Source organism: Ranitomeya imitator, chromosome 1 (assembly GCF_032444005.1).
Source record: "Ranitomeya imitator isolate aRanImi1 chromosome 1, aRanImi1.pri, whole genome shotgun sequence".
Taxonomy (NCBI): Eukaryota; Metazoa; Chordata; class Amphibia; order Anura; family Dendrobatidae; genus Ranitomeya; species Ranitomeya imitator.
Genome location: NC_091282.1, coordinates 348440632 through 348465438, shown reverse-complemented (window position 1 = coordinate 348465438; position 24807 = coordinate 348440632). Strand labels below are relative to the sequence as shown.

At 44.1% G+C, this 24807-nt stretch overlaps 1 protein-coding gene across 1 annotated transcript in view; it reads right to left on the bottom strand.

Annotated features, from left to right (window-relative positions):
• Positions 1 to 5922: 5922 nt before the first annotated feature.
• LOC138664538 (uncharacterized) overlaps positions 5923 to 24807 on the bottom strand; it is a 50669-nt gene continuing 31784 nt past the window's right edge. The window contains exons 2-6 of the mRNA XM_069751363.1: positions 8681 to 8737; positions 8529 to 8603; positions 8016 to 8211; positions 7699 to 7861; positions 5923 to 6727 (exon numbers count right to left, since the gene is read on the bottom strand). Of these exons, the coding sequence (XP_069607464.1) occupies positions 5923 to 6727; positions 7699 to 7861; positions 8016 to 8088 (1041 nt within the window). The 5' untranslated portion in view covers positions 8089 to 8211; positions 8529 to 8603; positions 8681 to 8737. The remainder of the gene's footprint in view (positions 6728 to 7698; positions 7862 to 8015; positions 8212 to 8528; positions 8604 to 8680; positions 8738 to 24807) is intronic.

Sequence of the window (24807 nt, the reverse complement as noted above, 5' to 3'; positions counted from 1 at the left end):
ACTGAGGTCACCGGATCTCAACGTAATCACCACAGTTCAGCTCGGCTGGGAATTGAGCCTCAGTGACCGGAAGTAACGTCGACGACATCACCGCCGATCACTGACGCTGAGCTCGCAGCAGCTCAGTCACCAGTGGTTCTCAGCCTGGACGGTCGCATCTTGGCAATGTCCAGGTTGAAAGCTATTTCTCCCCCAGACATGGATTACGGCGTGGGACAGAAAGACCAACAGGTGAGGGATATTGTTGATTTTTATTTTTGTTTTATTACAGGAGAACGAGGGCTTCGGTGGAATTAGGTGTTAGGTGAGTATTACTGTGTTTGTTATTTTTAACTAAAAATGGAAAAGTGTGTTTTGTTTTATTTCTAATAAAATAACTTTGTTCTCACTGTGTCTTTATTTACCATGCAACTATAGGATTAGTAATTGATAGGTGTCTTGTAGCCACCTCTCCATTACTAAGCTGTGGGCTTGATGTCACCTGACAATACAAAGGTGACATCAACACAACAAATATGAACCCCACCTGCCACCACTACAGGGCAAGTGGGAAGAGCCTGGCAAAGTGCCTGAATTGGTGCATCTAATAGATGTGCCTTTTCTGGGCAGCTGCAGGTTGCTATTTTTAGGCTGGGGGGGTCAATATCCATAGCCCCTTACCAGTCTGAGAATACCAGTCCACAGATGTGAGCTTTAGCAAGGCTGGTTGTCAAAAATGGAGGGGACCCCACACTATATCTTAAAATTACTTATTTATTTATATCATTTTAAAAAACAGCATGGGGACCCCTCTTTTCTTGATAACTAATCTTGCTGTAACTGACAGCTGAGGGCTGCAGCCACAAGCTGTGAATTTTGCCTTGCTGGTTATAGAAAATACAGGGGAACCCACATAGTTTTTTTCATTTATTTATTTATAGCGCAGGCGGTGGCTGATGAATATCCACATCAGCCGTTCCTGCTGTCACTGTTATTAGTGGCAGCAAGGGTAGGCTGATGGGACTAATAGTCCCATCAGCCACAGCCTGCTGTCTCTTTTATCACTTAAATATAACTCTCATCATTCTCCCCTGCTCGCTCCGATCGCCGGCAGTGTAGGGGAGAATGATGAAAGCCATGAGCAGCACCTGGCACTGGGGAACAGCACTTACTGTAACGCTTCTTCCCCGGCGCCAATGCGTGTCACATGGATGACATCCATGTGTTATCTGTGTGCACGTGTGGGATATTTTATGTCCCAAAATGGACATGTCAGTGTGTTTTGCCCCCGGACACATGATCCGTGGAAACACACTGACATGTGCACAGACCCATTCACTTGAATGGGTCTACTTGTGTACCTGTCTCTGGTACATGTGAAAACTATCACCACACTTAAAAAAAGCTTCAACTCAATTCACAAAAAAAGCAAGCCCTCACTCAGTTCCGCCATTGGTTAATGGAAATATAGGGGGTTTCTACATTACTGGTAGCTCTGGAAAAGCAAAATCGCTACTCACCCGCCAAAATAAATTCAGCTAATTCTCCGTTCCCAAATCCAAATGACCCCCTCCCTTCTGAGCCCCACAGTGTACCTAAACCACATATTGCGTCCACGATTGGCATTTTTGAAGCGATGGGAGCCCACCTAACTTATGAGTGCATGCCTCAAGAAGCACAGGTTGGGCATAACATACTGGTCACTAGAGCGTACTGCTCACTACAATGGTAGTTTGGAATTTTCACTCGGCAACATTCATTGCTGCTTGTTTCTGGAAAATACCCATGGAGTCAAAATCGTCATCTGGTCTAGAAAAATTTGCACCCCAGGAGGCAAATAGTGCTTCATTCCTCTCGAGTCTCTCTGTAAGGCTAAGTAGCACTGTACAGCCACTTATGGGGTATTGCCACGTTCAGTAGAAATTGTGGGACAAATTTTGGAGCCATTTTTACCCACTTCTTGTGTGAAAATGCAAAATCTTTAGCTAAAACAACATTTTGGTAGTAAAAATGTAGTTATTTTGTCTTCACTGCCCAATGGTATAAAATTCTGTGACACACCCATGGTGTCAATATGATCACTTTACCCCTAGAAGAATTAATTGAGAGGTGTAATTCAGGTGTAAGGCTACGTTCACATTTGTGGTGTGCGCCGCAGCGTAGTCGCCGCAACGCACAACGCAATGAAAACGCATGCAAAACGCATGGTTTTGTATCGCATGCATTCAACGCATGCGTCTCAAAACGCTGCGTTTTTTAAAAAAACATTTGCATTTTGACAAAAAAACGCAGCGTTTTCAGATGCATGCGTTTTCCTTAATTGATGTCATTCTTAAAAAAAAAAAAAAAAAAAAATTGTGTCTAGACACTAGATAAAGACTACCAATGGATAGAAGAGGGTGGGTGTAATGTAATTGTGTATATATACCCTGGCAGAGATGAATTCGTCCCATTTTGCTTGTGTTTACAGCATCATGATGGAGCGTCCCATGGAGAGTATCTACATGGATATGGAGGTGGATTTTGCCTTGGCTAATGCCTATGCTATCGCCTGTTATCATCAAAGGAAAAGGGATAAACGGAGAAGGAGTCATCGTCGCTTTTGGCTACACCCTATTGTGGAAGTCCGGGAGAGCCGTGGAGCGTACCATTGCTTGTTTGGCGAGCTTAATGACAACCTGGAAAAATATTTTGAATATACCAGGATGTCTCAAGACAGCTTCCGCTATCTTCTGCGTCTTGTGGAAGGAGCCATTACCAGGCAGGACACGCAGCTCCGGAGATCAATTTCCGCAGAGGAACGGCTGCTGGTTACTCTACGGTACGTAGCTCTTTGAATGACTGTGATATGTTCTTCCTTTTTTTTTTCTCCTTTTTTTGGAATTTGTTTTGGGTTTAGTATGGTCAATGTAATTTTTAAAATACAATGTACTTTAATGTAATTTCTTTGTTTTTCTTCTTGGCAGTTTCCTGGCTACTGGAGAGACCTTGAGATCCCTGCATTTTCAATTCAGGATTGGAGTCTCGACTCTTTCTGGAATTATTTCCGACACATGCCGTGCTTTGTGGGACAATCTCCGTGCTGAATTTTTACCCGTCCCTACAAGTGAAATATGGGAGGCCAACGCCAATAAATTTGAGCAAGTGTGTTCTTTCCCTAACTGTATAGGAGCTGTTGATGGGAAGCACATTCGGATTACAAAGCCTGCAAGAAGTGGATCTCTCTTTTTTAATTATAAAAAATACTTCTCCACCGTGCTCATGGCAATTGCAGGTGCGGACTGCAGGTTTCTCGCCGTGGACATTGGAGCATTTGGCCGTGCAAATGACTCACGAACATTTAAGGAGTCTGATATGGGCCAAAGATTATATGGGAACAATTTTAATTTCCCCCAGCCACGACCTCTTCCCAACACCGAAGGCCCGGCAATGCCATTTGTTGTGGTTGGGGATGAGGCATTTCAAATGTGTGCCAACCTACTGAAACCCTACTCCAGTCGGGGCTTGGACCACACAAAGTATTTTCAATTACAGACTGTCCAGAGCCAGAAGAACTGTGGAGTGCGCCTTTGGCATCCTTGTCTCCAAATGGCGTATATTAGGATCCGCCATTAATCTGAAAATTGAGACAGTGGATGAGGTGGTGAAGGTTTGTGTGGTTCTCCACAATTATATTATGGCCAAAGAGAGACTGAAAGTGGAACTCGATGAACCCATACCAAACCCATTGCCCGATTACCAAGATCATCCTCTGAGGACAAGTGTTGAAATTGCGCAGATGAGGGATCGATTTGCTTCCTATTTTGTTTCAGATGTTGGCCGTGTAGCATGGCAAGATACAATGGTGTAGTGTTTATGTTTTACTGTTGTACTTTTTTCTGGTTTTAACTACAACAATATATACCTTTACTGTAACTGTGCTAAAAATATAATATAATGATAATAAAATATTTATACAGTATTATGTGCAATAAATGTCATCAGTGTAGGTGGGTAATGTAATTTCCAATTTGACATCTACCTATACTTCATAAATGTTTGTGTTTTGACTAAACTTGCTACCCTTTTTTTAAAAAGTTGTTGTTTAATAAAAAATATTTTTAATTTTTCAACACTTCTCCAAAGTACATTTTTCTACCAACTGCGCTAAACGGTGTACTGCACAAAATGTACTCTGGTGATCACCAGCTCCCAAATGGTCTGCAAAACCCCCACACTTTTGTTTTGTTTGGCCGTGTGTTCAATAGTTGAGCGAACATGATCGGCTCCCTCCTTGACAAACTGTCAGGATTCCAGAATAGTTTAATGTGGAACATGGCTTCATTGAGTGCGCTGGCTGATCATACATTTTCACCCGCCACAGCTGCATGTGCCGCGGCAATGTGACTGGCACCACACCATGGCGAGGCCAACAAATGGGTTTCGGTTGTGCATGGGTTGTGCCACTCACACAGCCTTGGAACATGCTGCTGCAGTGCCGGAAAAAAGCAGATCATCAACCGCACACCAGGAAGACGGGTGAAGATGCAAGTATTTGGAAAGTGTCCAGCTTGCCAACGAGGGAGCCGATCTTGTTCACTCCACTCTTGCGAGTCAAAAGTATTGAAGTTAGGATGCAGAAAAACATCCTGATTCAAATAGTGTCAACACTTTGCCATGTGACCATTGCAACCACCGGAGCACTGACCTTATTCTATATATACAATCTAACGGCAGTCTCACACGTCCACATAATTCCGGGACCGGAAACAATCGGTACCGGAATTATCCGTGTGCCCCTATGTTTCTGTGGCACATCAGTGTGGCACACGTGGGGCACACGTGTGCCGCCCGTGTGCCCACTGGGTACCACACGCACCGTGCTGGGTACCACACGTACCAGCATCTGGTGCTGAAGCCGCAATTCATATCTTCCCTGCAGCAGCGTTTGCTGCAGAGAAGATATGAATAATAGTGTTTTAAATAAAGATCTATGTTCCCCCCGCCCTCCCACCACCTGTGCGCCCCCCCCCCCCCCCCGCTGTTCTGAAAATACTCACCCGGGTCCCTTATTGGCTATCGCTGCTTCCTGTCCTGGGCGCACCTTCTACTGTATGCGGTCACGTGGGGCCGCTTATTTACAGTCATGAATAGGCGGGTCCACCCGTATGGGAGGTGGAGCCGCCTATTCATGACTCTAATCGGCGGCCCCACGTGTTCGCATACAGTAGAAGGTGCTCCCAGGACAGGACACTGCGAGGGAGGCGGGTGAGTATTTTCAGAACAGCAGGGGGGGTGCACAGGGGGTGGGAGGGCACACAGGGGGTGGGAGGGCATTTTGACAGATCTTTCTTTTAAACACTATTATTCATATCTTCTATGCAGCAAACGCTGCTGCAGGGAAGATATGAATGGCGGCTTCAGCACCATGTGGGGGGGACAGCGCTTACTGTAGCGCTGTCTACTGCACGCACACAGACTGCAGACGGACAACGTCCGTGTGCGGTATGTGTTTTACACGGAACCATTGACTTTAATGGGTCCGTGTAATACGTGCGCTCCCACGAACACTGACATGTCTCCGTGTTTGGAAAACGGAGACACGGTCCGCAAAAAATCAATGACATCTGAACAGATGCATTGATTTGGTCTACGTGTGTCAGTGTCTCCGGTATGTGAGGAAACTGTCACCTCACGTACTGGAGACACTGACGTATGAAACAGGCCTAATAAAGTGTTTGTAAACACCTCATACAGCAATGAGAGACACCCAAAAAAAGGCAAATGTAAAATTGATAAAATTGTGTCTGACATTGCATATATATGAGGTGTTTTGAAACACAAGATATGTGTAGACGGCGCACGGTGTGAATTGCCGAGAAGTATACTGCCCAATAAAAACACATATTGTTTGAAATCTAAAAGTTTTATTTGGGGAAACAGGAAAAAAGGTGGGAAATAAAACTATGGGGTATCAACCTCAGCTATCATGGGTGAGTGGTAAGTCTCTGCTTGGGAGTGGGGAGAGGAAGAGGAGGAGGATGTGGAGCCATATTCCAATAGGCTAGAGGGCAATTCAAAGCCCTCAATGTATGCTGGCGACGAGACAGCAACCTCTGTAGGGGAGGGAGGAGGCAAAACAAGTCTCCCACTTGTTCTCGACTGGCTCTGGTAATGTTGTCTGTGGTGGCGTCCCTCCGCACGCGGACCTCGGTGGGATGGCTGGAGCGGCTCTGCAGCAGGAGTCAGAGTCATGCTAGCCAGCGATGGTACTACGGGCATTGTAGTCGCTGACTGCATTCTCTGACCCTGCTGCAGAGCCCTCACATAGGCAGTGTTGCAGGCCTGCATCACCGAAATCTGGAGTTCCGGCGTAAGGTGTTCCACCATGCCCTTAGCAATGGCACTAAAAAAATGTTTTGCCGGCCTCGAGAGCTCGGATTCCATTGTTTCAAGGCGCCGGTCGATATTGGACAGAGCAGTGTCCATTCTATCGCCCAGCGCCTTGAAACAATTCTGGAACACCGTGCTCAAATGCAAAAATTCGGGCATTAGCGGCCTGTCCGAGGCCCGCTGACGCTGACGGGAATACCCGAAAAAAGGAGCGCCAGAGGCCTCGGGCAGGGGAACACCTGATGGACTGGCTGCCGGTTCACCAGAAAGTGGTACAAGCCTGCTCGCGCTGTGGGATGGCTGTGACGGGTCAGATGGCGATTCATGACGGACCGCCCCAGATGGGCAAACAGGCTCGAGGGTGCTGCTGTGTGTTCTGTGAAAAGAAAAGGGCAACATTAGTCTTCAAATAATAACCTCTCACATACGCCAAATCCTGTAATAATAAAGTTTAAATTACGTCACACAACAATAGATTACAATCCTCTGTCTCTCAGTCTTTGCGGAATTCCAATACCGAGTTCCGATACTTTTGTGATATTGGGAATCGGTATCGGGATCGATATTAAAATAAAAAATCAAAATAAAAAATATTGATATACTCTCCTCTCCGACGCAGCCTGGACCTTACCGATGTAACCGGCAGCTTCCGTTCCTTTGAATGAGCGCTTGAAATACCTTAGATGACGTCGCGGCTTGTGATTGGTTGCGTGTCGGTCACGTGACCGCTCACGCAACCAATCACAAGCCGCAACGTCATCTAAGGTCTTTCAAGCGCTCATTCAAAGGAACGGAAGCTGCCGGTTACAACCAGGGCGCGTCAGAGGGTGAGTATATCAATATTTTAAATTTTTATTCTTTATTTTACACATTTATATGGATCCCAGGGCCTGAAGGAGAGTTTCCTCTCCTTCAGACCCTGGGAACCATACAGGATAGCTTCCGATACTTGGTGTCCCATTGACTTGTATTGCTATTGGGTATCGGTATCGGCGATATCCGATACTTTTCGGGTATCGGTCGATACTATCCGATACCGATACTTTCAAGTATCGGAAGGTATCGCTCAACACTAGCAATATACCATCCCACTAAGGAAAAAGTGGATGCCCAATATGCTACGCTGACTACGTGGATGGCCAATACACTGTGTGCCTGTAAAATATACTATGTGGATACGTGGCTAGAACATGTACTATGTGGCTGCGATATAGTGGCCTGGCAATATACTATGTGGATGCGCAATGTACGTGGCTGGGCAATGTACGATGTGGCTGTGCAATATGCTATGTGGCTGGGCAATATGGTATGTGGAAATGCATATTGTGCAGTAACAGAAATACTTACTGTCGGCGGCCAAGGACCGGTCTCAGGAACTGTAACGCCCTGTTGTATTTGTAGGGCACAGACCTGGCCGCAGCAGCACCACTGCGAGTTGGCTTCTCCTCATTACGGAGGCCCTTATTGAAACGGTCCTTCATGGATCGCCATCTGGTCTTCAACTTTTTGACTGTGAATGTAAACAACAAAAATGGTTACATATTTAACATTTAAAAATGATAACACAACCGTGTGTGATGCAAAGTTGAAGGCGTTGATCACATCACACACGGTTGTTTTTATCCTGGCCTGATGGGTCATAGCGGCGTATCAGCAATACTCACCAAAGTTGCCTTTGTCCTTGGCTGAAGCGCTGTCAAAGCCATCCCACAGCGCTTTTGCCACCTCAACCCACATCCGCCTCAACACCACCTGGTCCGCGTGTCGGGGGTCACGGCTGTCCCACAACGGGCCATGCTCCTGTATACTTGTAATTAGGAGGTCAACATCAATACTCTCATCGTGTCCCCGTTGTGAAACCTAGAATAATCGGAAAACAGTAAGGTTAAATATTTGAAAATATTAACAACAACCACCAGCACCTGTCATGATATGTACTTTTGCCCTGTCCTGTATTTGAAGTATATGCCATCTGATGTATGTAACTGTTCTCTGGTTTCTATGTATTTATGTTTGTTCTTGTGCTGGGAGTTCACCTAAAATGTCTCCTTCCCCCAATACTTGCAGCCCTAAGCTTTGTCAACATCACAAGTGAAAGAATAGCCATCCTTCCTCACAGCAGGATGTTAGTAAAGAAAAGAAATTAAAAAAAAAACAAAAAAAAAAAAAAACCTTACTTGCCCGCTTGACGCCACACCATGGCCCCGAGCTCGCTGCTCCTGCTGGGTCCCTTCCTCCTCACTTGAAGAAGCCTGTAAAAATTGTTTTAAAATTAGTGCCAAGGCTAAAAATGACAGCGAATAGTAAGCAACTGGACATAATTACTCACCGAACTCCTGTGCCGATTGGCTAGCTGGTGACTCCGACGCCATTCTTGCAAGTTAGTCTGCAAGGAAAAAAAGAAAAAAAAAAAAAACAAATTAAAAGCAAACACTGCCACATACAATAACATAGCAAAAAATTAAACAAAAAAAACATTACTACCACAATGGAATGTTCACTCATAGGACAATGCAAACTCAACAAGCCATACCACAACGCCATACATTGCAATTGAATACAATAGCAGATACAACACAATGCAGAGTAAAGCAAAAAGTGTCATCCAGAATGGGGAATTAGGCGCATCGACGACGCAAACACGACGCATGCGTTTTTTAAAAAGTAGGCGACGCCGAAAAAATGCTACATGTTGCGTTTGCCGCGCCCTGCCAGGTGCGGCAAGACGACGCATGCGTTGCAAAATGCAACACAACGCATGACAACGCATGTCCATGCGGCCCCAATGTTAAAGATAGGGCCGCACGATGCATGCGTTGTCTTGCGGCGACGACGCTGCGGCGCACACCGCAAATGTGAACGTAGCCTAATTCATTAAACGGGGTCACTTATGGGAGGTTCTGCCATTCTGGCACCTAACGGGTTTTCCCCGTGGGTCATGGCACCTGCAAACCACAACAGTAAAATCTGGCACTTCTTGCTTCTGAGCTTTGCACTGTGCCTGGAAAATATTTCCAAATTACATGTAGGGTAATAGCTTACTCAGGAGAAAATGGACCTCTGTTTGTTGTAAAAAATTTCTATTAGCCCTTAGAAAAATTAAAAACTTGGGGCTAAAACATTTTAGTAGTAAAAATGTAATTTATTCTTTCTTCACCGCTCAGGGTTATAAAATTCTGTGAGGCACATGTGGTGTCAATATGATCACTGCACCCCTAGATGAATTCATTGGGGAGTTTAGTTTGTAAAATGAGTTCACATATCGGAAGTTTCTGTTCTTCTGGCACCTTAGAGGCTCTGCCAATGTGACATAGCACCCTCAAACCATTCCAGCAAAATCTGAACTCCAATATGGCGCCTCTTCCCTTCTGAGCTTTTCACTGTGCCCCAAAAGCAGTATTCCCCTACACGGGGTATCAGCATACTCAAGAGAAATTGCACAACAAATTGAATGGTGCAATTTTTCTTGTTACCCTTATGAAAATGCAAAATTTGGGGCTAAAATAACATTTTTGTGAGGAAAATGTGATTTTATTATTTTCATGGCTCTACGTTATAAACTTCTGTGAAGCACCTGGGGGTTTAAGGTGCTCACCATGCATCTAAATACATTCCTTGGGAGATCTAGTTTCAAAAATGGTGTCACTTGTGGTGGTTTCCACTGTTTAGGCACATCAGGGGCTCTCCAAACGCGACATGGTGTCCGATCTCAATTCCAGCCAATTTTGCGCTGAAAAAGTCAAATGGCGTTCCTTCCCTTCCAAGCTCTGCCATGCGCCCAAACAGTGGTTTATCCATAAATATGGGGTATTATCATACTCAGGACAAATTGAACAATGATTTTTGGGGTCTTATTTCTCCTGTTGCCTTGAGAAAATAAAAAAATGGGGGCAAAAAGAATTTTTGTGGAAAAAATATGATTTTTTATTTTCAAGACTCTACGTTATAAACTTCTGTGAAGCACTTGGGGGTTCAAAGTGCTCACTATACATCTAGATAAGTTCCTTGGGGGGCCTAGTTTCCAAAATGGGGTCACTTGTGGGGGGACTTCCACTGTTTAGGCACATTGGGGGCTCTCCAAATGTGACATGATGTCCGATCTCAATTCCAGCCAATTTTGCGTTGAAAAAGTCAAATGGCACTCCTTCCCTTCCAAGCTTTGCCATATGCCCAAACAGTGGTTTACCCTGACATTTGCGGTATCAGCATTCTCAGGACAAATTGCACAACAACCTTTGGGATCCAATTCCTCCTGTTGCCCTTGAGAAAATAAAAAATGGGGACAAAAAGATCATTTTTGTGGAAAAAATATGATTTTTTATTTTCAAGGCTCTACGTTATAAACTTCTGTGAAGCACTTGGGGGTTCAAAGTGCTCACTATACATCTAGATAAGTTCCTGGGTGGGTATAGTTTCCAAAATGGGGTCACTTGTGGGACGTTTCCACTGTTTAGGCACATCAGGGGCTCTCCAAATGTGACATGGTGTCTGATCTCAATTCCAGCCAATTCCGAGCTTTGCCATATGCCCAAACAGTGGTTTACCTTGACATATGGTGGATCGGCTTTTGGGGTCCAATTTCTCCTGTTACTCTTGGGAAAATAAAAAATTGGGGTCAAAAAGATCATTTTTGTGGAAAAAATATGATTTTTTATTTTTACGGCTCTACATTATAAACTTCTGTGGCGCACTTGGGGGTTCAAAGTGCTCAACATGCATCTAGATAAGTTTCTTGGTGGGTCTTGTTTCCAAAATGGGGTGACGTCTGGGAAATTTCCACTGTTTAGGCACATCAGGGGCTCTCCAAATGCGACATGGTGTCTGATCTCAATTCCAGCCAATATTGTGTTTAAAAAGTCAAAAGGCTCTCATTCCCTTCCAACCTCTGCCAATGCGCCCAAACAGTGATTTACCCCCACGTATGGGATATAAGCGTACTCAGTACAAATTGCACAATGATTTTTGGGGTCCAATTTCTCCTGTTACCCTTGGGAAAAAAAATTGGGGGCAAAAATTAATCTTTATGGAAAAAATATGATTTTTTTTTATTTTCAGGGCTCTACAATATAAATTTCGGTGAAAAATTTGGAGGTTCGAAGTGCTCAACACACATCTAGATAAGTTCCTTTGGGGGCCTAGTTTCCAAAATGGGGTCACTTGTGGGGAATTTCCACTGTTTAGGGGCTCTCCAAATGTGACATGGTGTCTGATCTCAATTCCAGCCAATTCCGAGCTTGCCATATGCCCAAACAGTGGTTTACCCTGACATATGGGGTATCAGCATACTCAGGACAACCTACAAAACAACTTATGGGGTCCAATTTTTCCTGTTACTCTTGGCAAAATAAAAAATATTGGATCTGTAGTCAATTTTTTATGAAAAAAAGTTAAATGTTCATTTTTTAAAAAACATTCCAAAAATTCCTGTAAAGCACCTGGAGGGATAATAAGCTTCTTGAATGTGGTTTTGCGCAACTTGAGGGGTGCAGTTTTTAGAATGGTGTCACTTTTGGGTATCTTCTATCATATAGACCCCTCAAAGTGACTTCAAATGTGATGTGGTCCCTAAAAAATGGTGCATAAAAATAAAAAATTGCTGGTAAACTTTTAGCCCTTATAACTTCCTAACAAAAAAAATGTTGGTTCCAAAATTGTGCTGATGTAAATTAGACATGTAGGAAATGTTACTAATTAAGTATTTGTGTAACATATTTCTGTGATTTAAGGGCATGATAATTCATAGTTGGAAAATTGCAAAATTTTCAACATTTTCACAAAATGTTTGTTTTTTCCATAAATAAAGCAAATCATATCAAAGAAATGTTACCACTATCATGAAGTACAATATGTCATGAGAAAATATTTTTTCGCATTTTTTCGCTATAAAAACGCGATAAACCCGCATTAGAAACTGCAGACATATGTATCCTATCATTTAGAATGCATTCTGCAATTTTTGTGCACATGATGCGTTTTTTTCCGTGAAAAAAACCGCATCACAGTAAAAAAAAGCAGCATGTTCATTAATTTTGCATTTTTTTGTTTTTCCCGCTATTCTATGCATTTGCAAAAAACACAAGAAAAAAACGCATCAAAAACGCGCAAAAAAAAGCCAGAAATCCTGACGTGTGCACATTCCCTCATCCCTCCTCTTACTTTGGTTATTCCTCCACTCCCCAGTACATTCCTCTGTTATATGTGAGTGAATATTTGTATGCTTGGTATTTCAGTTTTTCTCTTGTTTGTGTTGCCTTGTTTGTCGGGATGGTGTACTGTGGTGCACAGTATGGCCCCTTTTCCCTGGGTGGGGGAAGAGAACAGACAAAGGGCTGATTCAGGAGATAAGGCAAGTGTGGCTGAAGCAGCATGTTCACCTTCAGGAGTATCCCAGGGGAATAGGGCGAGCTAGGGCTCCTCCTAGTGGTAGAGACAGGGAAGGAGCCCCTGGTCCCGGGTCACCCGACAGCTGAGTCGTGACAATCTAGAGGTAAAGATGACACATTTCCTTTGTATTTTAAAAATTACACAAAGGAAAATGGCCTGATGCAAACATTTTGGCACCCTGTATAATTAGTACCTAGTATCACACTTTTTTCAAAGTTTTACAGCTTGTAATTGCTTTTTGTTACCTGCCTAGTGTCTTTCAGTTCTTGTTTGAGGGACTTTCATCCATTCTTCCTTGGAAAATTCTTCTGGTTCTGTGAGATTCCTGGATCATCTTGTATGAATTGCTAACCACAAATTTTCAGTGATGTTCAGATCAGGGGACTGTGAGGGCTATTATAAAACCTTCAGATTGCTCCTTTTGACTTAGTCTATTGTGGATTTTGAATTCATTCTTCCCTCTACCCTTGAAGTGTTCCCCTTGCCATTGGCTGCAACACAACCCCAAAGCATGATTGATGCTTAATGGTTGGTGAGATGTTGTTTTCCTGAAATTGTTTTTTCTTCACACATACCTTTGATCATTGTGGCCAAATAGTTCTATTTTAATCTCATTGGACCACAGGACTTGTTTCCAAAATGCATCAGGCTTGTTTAGATATTATTTTGTATACTTCTGATCCTGAATTGTATGGTGAGGACACAGGAGAGGTTTTCTTCCGATGACTCTACCATGAAGGCCTTATTTGTGCAGCTGTCTCTGGACAGTAGAACAATGTACCACAACTCCAGAGTCTCCTAAATCTTTCTGAAGGTCTATTGCAGTCAAGTGAGGGTTCTGGTTTGCCTCTCTCGCAGCCCTATGAGCAGCTTTCACTGAAATTTTGATTGGTCTTCCAGACCTTATCTTGATTTCCACTGTTCTTGTTAACTACCATTTCTTAATTACATTTCAAGGGCAACATGAAAACGCTTTGCTATCTTCATCTAGCCTTCTCCTGCTTTGTGGGCCTCCACCATTTTCATTTTCAGAGTGATAATAAGCTGCTTAGAAGAACCCATGGCTGCTGTTTTTGGCACAAGGTTAAAGGAGGCTGGGTTTTTATAAGGTTGAGAAATTTGCATTACCTGGCCTTTCCTAATAATGATAGTGAACAAACCATAACCCTAACAGGATAATTAACGTCCTAAACCTTGGTCAGTTATCTAAGCACACAATTCTTCAAGGGTGCCCAAAGTTCCAAAGTTTTGCCACAGCTCATTTTCCTCATTTGTGATTTTTGAAATAGAAATATATAGTATGTATATATATATATATATATATATATATATATATATATATATATATATATATATATATATATATATATATACTGCCCTAAAAATATAAAGGGAACACTAAAATCCCACATCCTAGATATCCCTGAATGAAATATTCCAGTTGTAAATCTTTATTCATTACGTAGTGGAATGTGTTGAGAACAATAAAACATAAACATGATCAAGGTAAATCACAACTAATATCCCACAGAGGTCTGGAGTTGCATTGATGCTCAAAATCAAAGTGGAAAATTACCGTATATACTCGAGTATAAGCCGACCCGAGTATAAGCCGACCCCGCTAATTTTGCCACAAAAAACTGGGAAAACTTATTGACTCGAGTATAAGCCTAGGGTGGAAATGCAGCATTTACCGGTGAATTTCAATAATAAAAATAGATCATTATTTCCCCATAGCTGTGCCATATAGTGCTCTGCGCCGTTCATTATTGCCCTATAGCTGTGCCCCATATAGTGCTCTGCGCCGTTCATTATTGCCCTATAGCTCTGCCCCATATAGTGCTCTGCGCCGTTCATTATTGCCCTATAGCTGTGCCCCATATAGTGCTCTGCACCGTTCATTATTGCCCTATAGCTGTGCCCCATATAGTGCTCTGCACCGTTCATTATTGCCCTATAGCTCTGCCCCATATAGTGCTCTTGTACCGTTCATTATTGCCCTATAGCTGTGCCCCATATAGTGCTCTGCACCGTTCATTATTGCCCTATAGCTGTGCCCCATATAGTGCTCTGCGCCGTTCATTATTGCCCTAAAGCTGTGCCCCATATAGTGCTCTGCACCGTTCATTATTGCCCTATAGCTCTGCCCCATATAGTGCTCTTGCACCGTTCATATTGCCTCATAGAAAGCTCTGCCCCATATAGTGCTCTTGCACCGTTCATATTGCCCCATAGAAAGCTCTGCCATTGTCGCTGCTGCTGCTGCAGTAAAAAAAAAAAAAAAAACATACTCACCTCTCTTGCTTGCAGCTCCCGACGTCTCGTTCCGGCGTCTCGTCCCGGCGTCTCCGCTCTGACTGATCAGGCAGAGGGCGCCGCGCACACTATATGCGTCATCGCGCCCTCTGACCTGAACAGTCAGAGCGCAGAGACGCCGGGAAGATGGAGCGACGCCGGGAAGATGGAGCGGCGCCCGGCGGCTGGAACGCGGACAGGTGAATATTACATACTTACTTGGTCCTGGCGTCCGGCTCCTTCTCCCGGACAGCTGTCTTCGGTGCCGCAGCTTCTTCCTCTATCAGCGGTCACCGTTACCGCTGATTAGAGAAATAAATAGGCGGCTCCACCCCTATGGGAGGTGGAGCCGCTTAATCATTTCTCTAATGAGCGGTCCCACGTGACCGCTGATAGAGGAAGAACTGCAGCACCGAAGACCGTGGGACGGCAGGGGGAGCGCCAGGATCGCTGGGACTAGGTAAGTATGCCTCAGCGCCCTCTCCCCCTCACCCGCCGACCCCACCGCCGACCGTGACTCGAGTATAAGCCGAGAGGGGCACTTTCAGCCCAAAAATTTGGGCTGAAAATCTCGGCTTATACTCGAGTATATATGGTAAGTTACAGGCTGATCCAACTTCAGTGGAAATGCCTCAAGACAAGGAAATCATGCTAGGTAATGTGTGGCCTCCCTAGAACCCCTGGGCATGCTCCTGATGAGGCGGCGGATGGTCTCCTGAGGGATCTCCTCCCAGACCTGGACTAAAGTATCTGCCAACTCCTGGACAGTCTGTGGTGCAACGTGACATTGGTGGATGGTGCGAGACATGATGTCACAGATGTGTTCAATCGGATTCAGGTCTGGGAATGGGCGGGCCAGTCCATAGCTTCAATGCCTTCATCTTGCAGGAAATGCTGACACACTCCAGCTGCATGAGATCTGGCATTGTCCTGCATTAGGAGAAACCCAGGGCCAACTACACCAGCATATGGTCTCACAAGGGGTCTGAGGATCTCATCTCGGTACCTAATGGCAGTCAGGCTACCTCTGGCGAGCCCATGGAGGGCTGTGCAGCCCTTCAAAGAAATGCCACCCCACACCATTACTGACCCTGTTATGACCTGGTGGTTAGGAGCACCAGGAATGACCTGATGGTTAAACTCACAGGACAAGCTCTGGGAAGTGGGAACTTTGCTGACCGCAATCCCTAATCCTATCACACACACTAGAAATAGCCGTGGAGCATACCTAACAGGCCCAGACGCCTCGGCACAGCCTAAGAACTAGCTAGCCCTAGAGATAGAAAATAAAGCCTACCTTGCCTCAGAGAAATTTCCCCAAAGGAAAAGGCACACAAATATTAACTGTGAGTAAAGATGAAAGTCACAAACACAGAAATGAAACAGGTTATAGCAAAGGGAGGCCAGACTAACTAAATAGACAGAGGATAGGAAAGGTATCTTTGCGGTCAGCACAAAAACTACAAAAGACCACGCAGAGTGTGCAAAAAGACCCCCGCACCGACTCACGGTGCGGAGGCGCCACCCTGCATCCCAGAGCTTCCAGCTAGCAAGACAAAATCAAGAAAGCAAGCTGGACTCGAAAACCGTGAACAGAAAATAACAAACGGGGACTTAGCTTCTTGCAGGAAGAGACAGGTCTCCAGAGAGATCCAAGAGCGAACTGAACCAGCACAGGAACATTGACAGCTGGCATGGAGTAACGATCTGAGTGGAGTTAAATAGAGCAGCCAACCAAAGGATAAACCACGTCACCTGTGTAAGGAACCTCAGAAGCAGCAGCTTCACTCACAGCCACCAGAGGGAGTCCATGGACAGAACTCGCCGAAGTACCATTCACGACCACAGGAGGGAGTTCAACAACAGAATTCACAACATGACCCACTGCCAAACCGGTCATGCTGAAGTATGTTGCAGGCAGCAGATAGCTCTCCATGGCATCTCCAGACTCTGTCACGTCTGTCACATGTGCTCAGTGTGAACCTGCTTTCATCTGTGAAGAGCACAGGGCGCCAGTGGCGAATTTGCCAATCCTGGTGTTCTGTGGCAAATGCCAAGTGACCTGCACGGTGTTGAGCTGTGAGCACAAGCCCATCTGTGGACGTTGGGCCCTTAGACCATCCTCATGGAGTCGGTTTCTAACCTTTTGTGCAGACACATGCACATTTGTCGCCTGCTGGAGGTCACTTTGCAGGGCTCTGTCAGCGCTTCTCCTGTTCCTCCTTGCACAAATGCTGAGGTAGCGGTCCTGCTGCTGGTTTGTTGGCCTCCTACAGCCCCCTCCACGTCTCCTGGTGTACTGGCCTGTCTCCTGGTACTGCCTCCAGCCTCTGGACACTACGCTGACAGACACAGAAATCCTTCTAGCCACAGCTCACATTGATGTGCCATCTTGGATGATCTACCTGAGCCACTTGTGTGGGTTGTATAGTCCGTCTCAAGCTACCACGAGTGTGAAAGCACAACCAATATTCAAAAGTGACCAAAACATCAGCCAGAAAGCATTGGTACTGAGATGTGGTCTGTGGTCCCCACCTGGAGAACTACTCCTTTATTGAGTGTGTCTTGATATTTGCCAATAATTTCCATCTGTTGTCTATTCCATTTGCACAACAGCATGTGAAATTGATTGTCAATCAGTGTTGCTTCCTAAGTGGACAGTATGATTTCACTGAAGTTTGATTTACTTGGAGTTATATTCTGTTGTTTAAGTGTTCCCTTTATTTTTTGGAGCAGTGTATATATATATATACTAGCTGAAGAGCCCGGCGTTGCCTGGGCATAGTAAATATCTGTGATTAGTTATAGCACCTCACTTGTTTTATTTTCCCATCACGCCTCTCATTTTCCCAATCACATCTTTCATTTTCCCCCTCACACCTCTCATTTTCTCCCTCACTCCTCTCATTCCCCCCTAACACTTGTCATTTCAACCTCACATCTGTCATTTTCTGATCACTCCACTATTTTTCCTCACTCCTCTCAATTTGCACTCACACCTTTTCATTTTCACCTCACACCTCTCATTTTCACCTGATCACCTCAGTATATACGTTTGTCATCTCCCTTATATATAGTATACACCGGTATGTCATCTCCTGTAGATAGTATATACCTGTATGTCATCTCCCCTGTATATAGTATATACCTGCTGTGTGTCATCTCCCCTATATATAGTATATACCTGTATGTCATCTCCTCCTGTATATAGTATATACCTGTGTGTCATCTCCCCTGTATATAGTATATATCTGTGTGTCATCTCCTCCTGTATATAGTATATACCTGTAGGTCATCTGCTCCTGTATATAGTATATACCTGTGTGTCATCTCCTCCTGTATATAGTATGTACCTGTATGTCATCTCCTCCTCTATATAGTATATACCTGTGTGTCATCTCTCCTGTATATAGTATATACCTGTGTGTCATCTCCTCCTGTATTAGACCTCGTTCACACATTATTTGCTCAGTATTTTTACCTCAGTATTTGTAAGCTAAATTGGCAGCCTGATAAATCCCCAGCCAACAGGAAGCCCTCCCCCTGGCAGTATATATTAGCTCACACATACACATAATAGACAGGTCATGTGACTGACAGCTGCTGTATTTCCTATATGGTACATTTGTTGTAGTTTGTCTGCTTATTAATCAGATTTTTATTTTTGAAGGATAATACCAGACTTGTGTGTGTTTTAGGGCGAGTTTCGTTTGCCAAGTTGTGTGTGTTGAGTTGCGTGTGGCGACATGCATGTAGCGACTTTTGTGAGATGAGTTTTGTGTGGCAACATGCATGTAGCAACTTTTTGTGTGTTGAGTTGCATGTGACAGGTTAGTGTAGCAAGTTGTGTGCAGCAAGTTTTGCGCATGGCGAGTTTTATGTGTGGTGCCTTTTGAGTATGTGAAAGTTTTGTGTGAGGCAACTTTTGCATGTGTTGCAACGTTTGTGCATGTGGCAATTTTTCCGCATGTGCAAGTTTTGCGTGTGGCGAGTTTTCCATGAGGTGAGTTTTGCACTTGTGGCGAGTTTTGCAAGAGCCTAGTTTTTGCATGTCGCGAGTTCTGCGCGTGTCGAGTTTTGAGTGGCGACTTTTGTGTTTCGACTTTTATGTGGCGAGGTTGGTGTATTTGTGGTGAAATGTGTGCTGAGGGTAATATGTGTTCAAGCATGTGGTAGTGTGTGGCGCATTTTGTGTGTGTGTTTATATCCTTGTGTGTGGTGAGTATCCCATGTCGGGGCCCCACCTTAGCAACTGTACGGTATGTACTCTTTGGCGCCATCGCTCTCATTCTTTAAGTCCCCCTTGTTCACATCTGGCAGCTGTCAATTTGCCTCCTACACTTTTCCTTTCATTTTTTCGCATTATGTAGATAGGAGCAAAATTTTTTGGTGAATTGGAAAGCGTGGGGTTAAAATTTCACCTCGCAACATAGCCTATGACGCTCTCGGGGTCCAAACGTGTGACTGTGCAAAATTTTGTGGCTGTTGCTGCGACGCCTCCAACACTTTTCCTTTCACTTTTTCCCCATTATGTAGATAGGGGCAAAATTGTTTGGTGAATTGGAAAGCACGGGGTTAAAATTTCACCTCACAACATAGCCTATGACGCTCTCAGGGTCCAGACGTGTGACTGTGCAAAATTTTGTAGCTGTAGCTGCGACGCCTCCAACACTTTTCCTTTCACTTGGAACGATTTGGAACGATTTTTCCAAAGCGTTTGATACCGTGCCGCACAAGAGGTTGGTACACAAAATGAGAATGCTTGGTCTGGGGGAAAATGTGTATAAATGGGTTAGTAACTGGCTTAGTGATAGAAAGCAGAGGGTGGTTATAAATGGTATAGTCTCTAACTGGGTCGCTGTGACCAGTGGGGTACCGCAGGGGTCAGTATTGGGACCTGTTCTCTTCAACATATTCATTAATGATCTGGTAGAAGGTTTACACAGTAAAATATCGATATTTGTAGATGATACAAAACTATGTAAAGCAGTTAATACAAGAGAAGATAGTATTCTGCTACAGATGGATCTGGATAAGTTGGAAACTTGGGCTGAAAGGTGGCAGATGAGGTTTAACAATGATAAATGTAAGGTTATACACATGGGAAGAGGGAATCAATATCACCATTACACACTGAACGGGAAACCACTGGGTAAATCTGACAGGGAGAAGGACTTGGGGATCCTAGTTAATGATAAACTTACCTGGAGCAGCCAGTGCCAGGCAGCAGCTGCCAAGGCAAACAGGATCATGGGGTGCATTAAAAGAGGTCTGGATACACATGATGAGAGCATTATACTGCCTCTGTACAAATCCCTAGTTAGACCGCACATGGAGTACTGTGTCCAGTTTTGGGCACCGGTGCTCAGGAAGGATATAATGGAACTAGAGAGAGTACAAAGGAGGGCAACAAAATTAATAAAGGGGATGGGAGAACTACAATACCCAGATAGATTAGCGAAATTAGGATTATTTAGTCTAGAAAAAAGACGACTGAGGGGCGATCTAATAACCATGTATAAGTATATAAGGGGACAATACAAATATCTAGCTGAGGATCTGTTTATACCAAGGAAGGTGACGGGCACAAGGGGGCATTCTTTGCGTCTGGAGGAGAGAAGGTTTTTCCACCAACATAGAAGAGGATTCTTTACTGTTAGGGCAGTGAGAATCTGGAATTGCTTGCCTGAGGAGGTGGTGATGGCGAACTCAGTCGAGGGGTTCAAGAGAGGCCTGGATGTCTTCCTGGAGCAGAACAATATTGTATCATACAATTATTAGGTTCTGTAGAAGGACGTAGATCTGGGGATTTATTATGATGGAATATAGGCTGAACTGGATGGACAAATGTCTTTTTTCGGCCTTACTAACTATGTTACTATGTTACTATGTTACTTTTTTCCCAATTATGTAGATAGGGGCAAAATTGTTTGGTGAATTGGAACGCGCGGGGTTAAAATTTCGCCTCACAACATAGCCTATGACGCTCTCGGGGTCCAGACGTGTGACTGTGCAAAATTTTTTGGCTGTAGCTGCGACGGTGCAGATGCCAATCCCGGACATACACACATACACTGGCCTACGCCTCAATGCATTAACCTAACGATCCCTGTGTGGCCTATTTATAAAAAAAACAATCAGGTTCCTCGCATCATGTTCTCATTCACTTTATGCAGTTATTAGCCCTCTGTGTCTGTACTGCTACATACTTAGGCAGTTAACTGGTTCATGCAGCTTTACATGAACACCTGAGCCTTACACTATGGCTGGTCCGAATAACTAAAGCAATTGTTATCATCCACCTCTCGTGTCTCCCCTTTTCCTCATAGTTTGTAAGCTTGCGAGCAGGGCCCTCATTCCTCCTGGTATCTGTTTTGAACTGTATTTCTGTTATGCTGTAATGTCTATTGTCTGTACACGTCCCCTCTATAATTTGTAAAGCGCTGCGGAATATGTTGGCGCTATATAAATAAAAATTATTATTATTATTATACATACACACACACACACATACACACACACAGGTTAGTGTAGCAAGTTGTGTGCAGCAAGTTTTGCGCATGGCGAGTATTATGTGTGGTGCCTTTTGAGTATGTGCAAGTTTTGTGTGAGGCAACTTTTGCATGTGTTGCAACTTTTGTGCATGTGGCAATTTTTCCGCGTGTGCAAGTTTTGCGTGTGGCGAGTTTTCCATGAGGTGAGTTTTGCACTTGTGGCGAGTTTTGCAAGAGCCTAGTTTTTGCATGTGGCGAGTTCTGCGCGTGGCGAGTTTTGAGTGGCGACTTTTGTGTTTCGACTTTTATGTGGCGAGGTTGGTGTATTTGTGGTGAAATGTGTGCTGAGGGTAATATGTGTTCAAGCACATGGTAGTGTGTGGCGCATTTTGTGTGTGTGTTCATATCCCCGTGTGTGGTGAGTATCCCATGTCGGGGCCCCACCTTAGCAACTGTACGGTATATACTCTTTGGCGCCATCGCTCTCATTCTTAAAGTCCCCCTTGTTCACATCTGGCAGCTGTCAATTTGCCTCCAACACTTTTCCTATCATTTTTTCCCATTATGTAGATATGGTGGCAAAATTGTTTGGTGAATTGGAAAGCACGGGGTTAAAATTTCACCTCACAACATAGCCTATGATGCTCTCAGGGTCCAGATGTGTGACTGTGCAAAATTTTGTGGCTGTAGCTGCGACGCCTCCAACACTTTTCCTTTCACTTTTTTCCCCATTATGTAGATAGGGGCAAAATGGTTTGGTGAATTGGAATGCGCGGGGTTAAAATTTTGCCTCACAACATAGCCTATGACGCTCTTGGGGTCCAGACGTGTGACTGTGCAAAATTTTGTGGCTGTAGCTGCGACGGTGCAGATGCCAATCCCGGACATACACACATACACACACACATACACACATTCAGCTTTATATATTAGACTAGCTGAAGAGCCCGGCGTTGCCTGGGCATAGTAAATAACTGTGGATAGTTATAGCACCTCACTTGTCTTATTTTCCCATCACGCCTCTCATTTTCCCAATCACATCTTTAACCCCTTACCGGCATCGGACGTACTATACCGTCCGATGCCGGCTCCCCTGCTTTGATGCAGGGCTCCGCGGTGAGCCCGCACCAAAGCCGGGACATGTCAGCTGTTTTGAACAGCTGACATGTGCCCGTAATAGGCGCGGGCAGAATCGCGATCTGCCCGCACCTATTAACTAGTTAAATGCCGCTGTCAAACGCAGACAGCGGCATTTAACTACCGCTTCCGGCCGGGCGGCCGGAAATGACGTCATCGCCGACCCTCGTCACATGATCGGGGTCGGCGATGCTTGTGAATGGTAACCATAGAGGTCCTTGAGACCTCTATGGTTACTGATTGCCCGTCGCTGTGAGCGCCACCCTGTGGTCGGCGCTCACAGCACACGTGCAATTCTGCTACATAGCAGCGATCAGCAGATCGCTGCTATGTAGCAGAGCCGATCGTGCTATGCCTGCTTCTAGCCTCTCATGGAGGCTATTGAAGCATGGCAAAAGTTAAAAAAAAAAGTTTAAAAAAATGTGAAAAAAATAAAAAAAACATAAAAGTTTAAATCACCCCCCTTTCGCCCCAATCAAAATAAATCAATAAAAAAAATATCAAATCTACGCATATTTGGTATCGCCGCCCTCAGAATCGCCTGATCTATCAACTAAAAAAAAGTATTAACCTGATCGGTAAACAGCGTAGCGGGAAAAAAATTCGAAACGCCAGAATTACGTTTTTTTGGTCGCCGCGACATGGCATTAAAATGCAATAATGGGCGATCAAAAGAACGTATCTGCACCGAAATGCTATCATTAAAAACGTCATCTCGGCACGCAAAAAATAAGCCCTCAACCGACCCCAGATGATGAAAAATGGAGACGCTACGAGTATCGGAAAATGGCGCAATTTTTTTTTTTTTTTTTTTTAGCAAAGTTTGGAATTTTTTTTCACCACTTAGATAAAAAATAACCTAGTCATGTTTGGTGTCTATGAACTCGTAATGACCTGAAGAATCATAATGGCAGGTCAGTTTTAGCATTTAGTGAACCTAGCAAAAAAGCCAAACAAAAAACCAATGTGGGATTGCACTTTTTTTGCAATTTCACCGCACTTGGAATTTTTTTCCCGTTTTCTAGTACACGACATGCTAAAACCAATGATGTCGTTCAAAAGTACAACTCGTCCCACAAAAAATAAGCCCTCACATGGCCAAATTGACAGAAAAATAAAAAAGTTATGGCTCTGGGAAGAGGGGAGCGAAAAACGAACACGGAAAAACGAAAAATCCCCCGGTCATGAAGGGGTTAATTTTCCCCCTCACATCTCTCATTTTCTCCCTCCTAACACTTGTCATTTCGACCTCACATCTGTCATTTTCCGATCACTACACTATTTTCTCTCACTCCTCTCATTTTGCACTCACACCTTTTCATTTTCACCTCGCACCTCTCATTTTCACCTCAGTATATACATGTTTGTCATCTCCCTTATATATAGTATACACCTGTATGTCATCTCCTGTATATAGTATATACCTGTATGTCATCTCCCCTGTATATAGTATATACCTGCTGTGTGTCATCTCCCCTGTATATAGTATATACCTGTATGTCATCTCCTCCTATATATAGTATATACCTGTATGTCATCTCCTCCTATATATAGTATATACCTGTGTGTCATCTCCTCCTATATATTGTATATACCTGTATGTCATCTCCTTCTATATATAGTATATACCTGTATGTCATCTCCTCCTGTATATAGTATATACCTGTGTGTCATCTCCCCTGTATATAGTATATATCTGTGTGTCATCTCCTCCTGTATATAGTATATACCTGTATGTCATCTTCTATATATAGCATATACCTGTATGTCATCTCCTCCTGTATATAGTATATACCTGTAGGTAATCTGCTCCTGTATATAGTATATACCTGTGTGTCATCTCCTCCTGTATATAGTATATACCTGTATGTCATCTCCTCCTGTATATAGTATGTACCTGTATGTCATCTCCTCCTCTATATAGTATATACCTGTGTGTCATCTCTCCTGTATATAGTATATATCTGTGTGTCATCTCCCCTGTATATAGTATATACCTGTGTGATCTCCTGTATTAGACCTCGTTAACACGTTATCTGCTCAGTATTTTTACCTCAGTATTTGTAAGATAAATTGGCAGCCTGATAAATCCCCAGCCAACAGGAAGCCCTCCCCCTGGCAGTATATATTAGCTCACACATACACA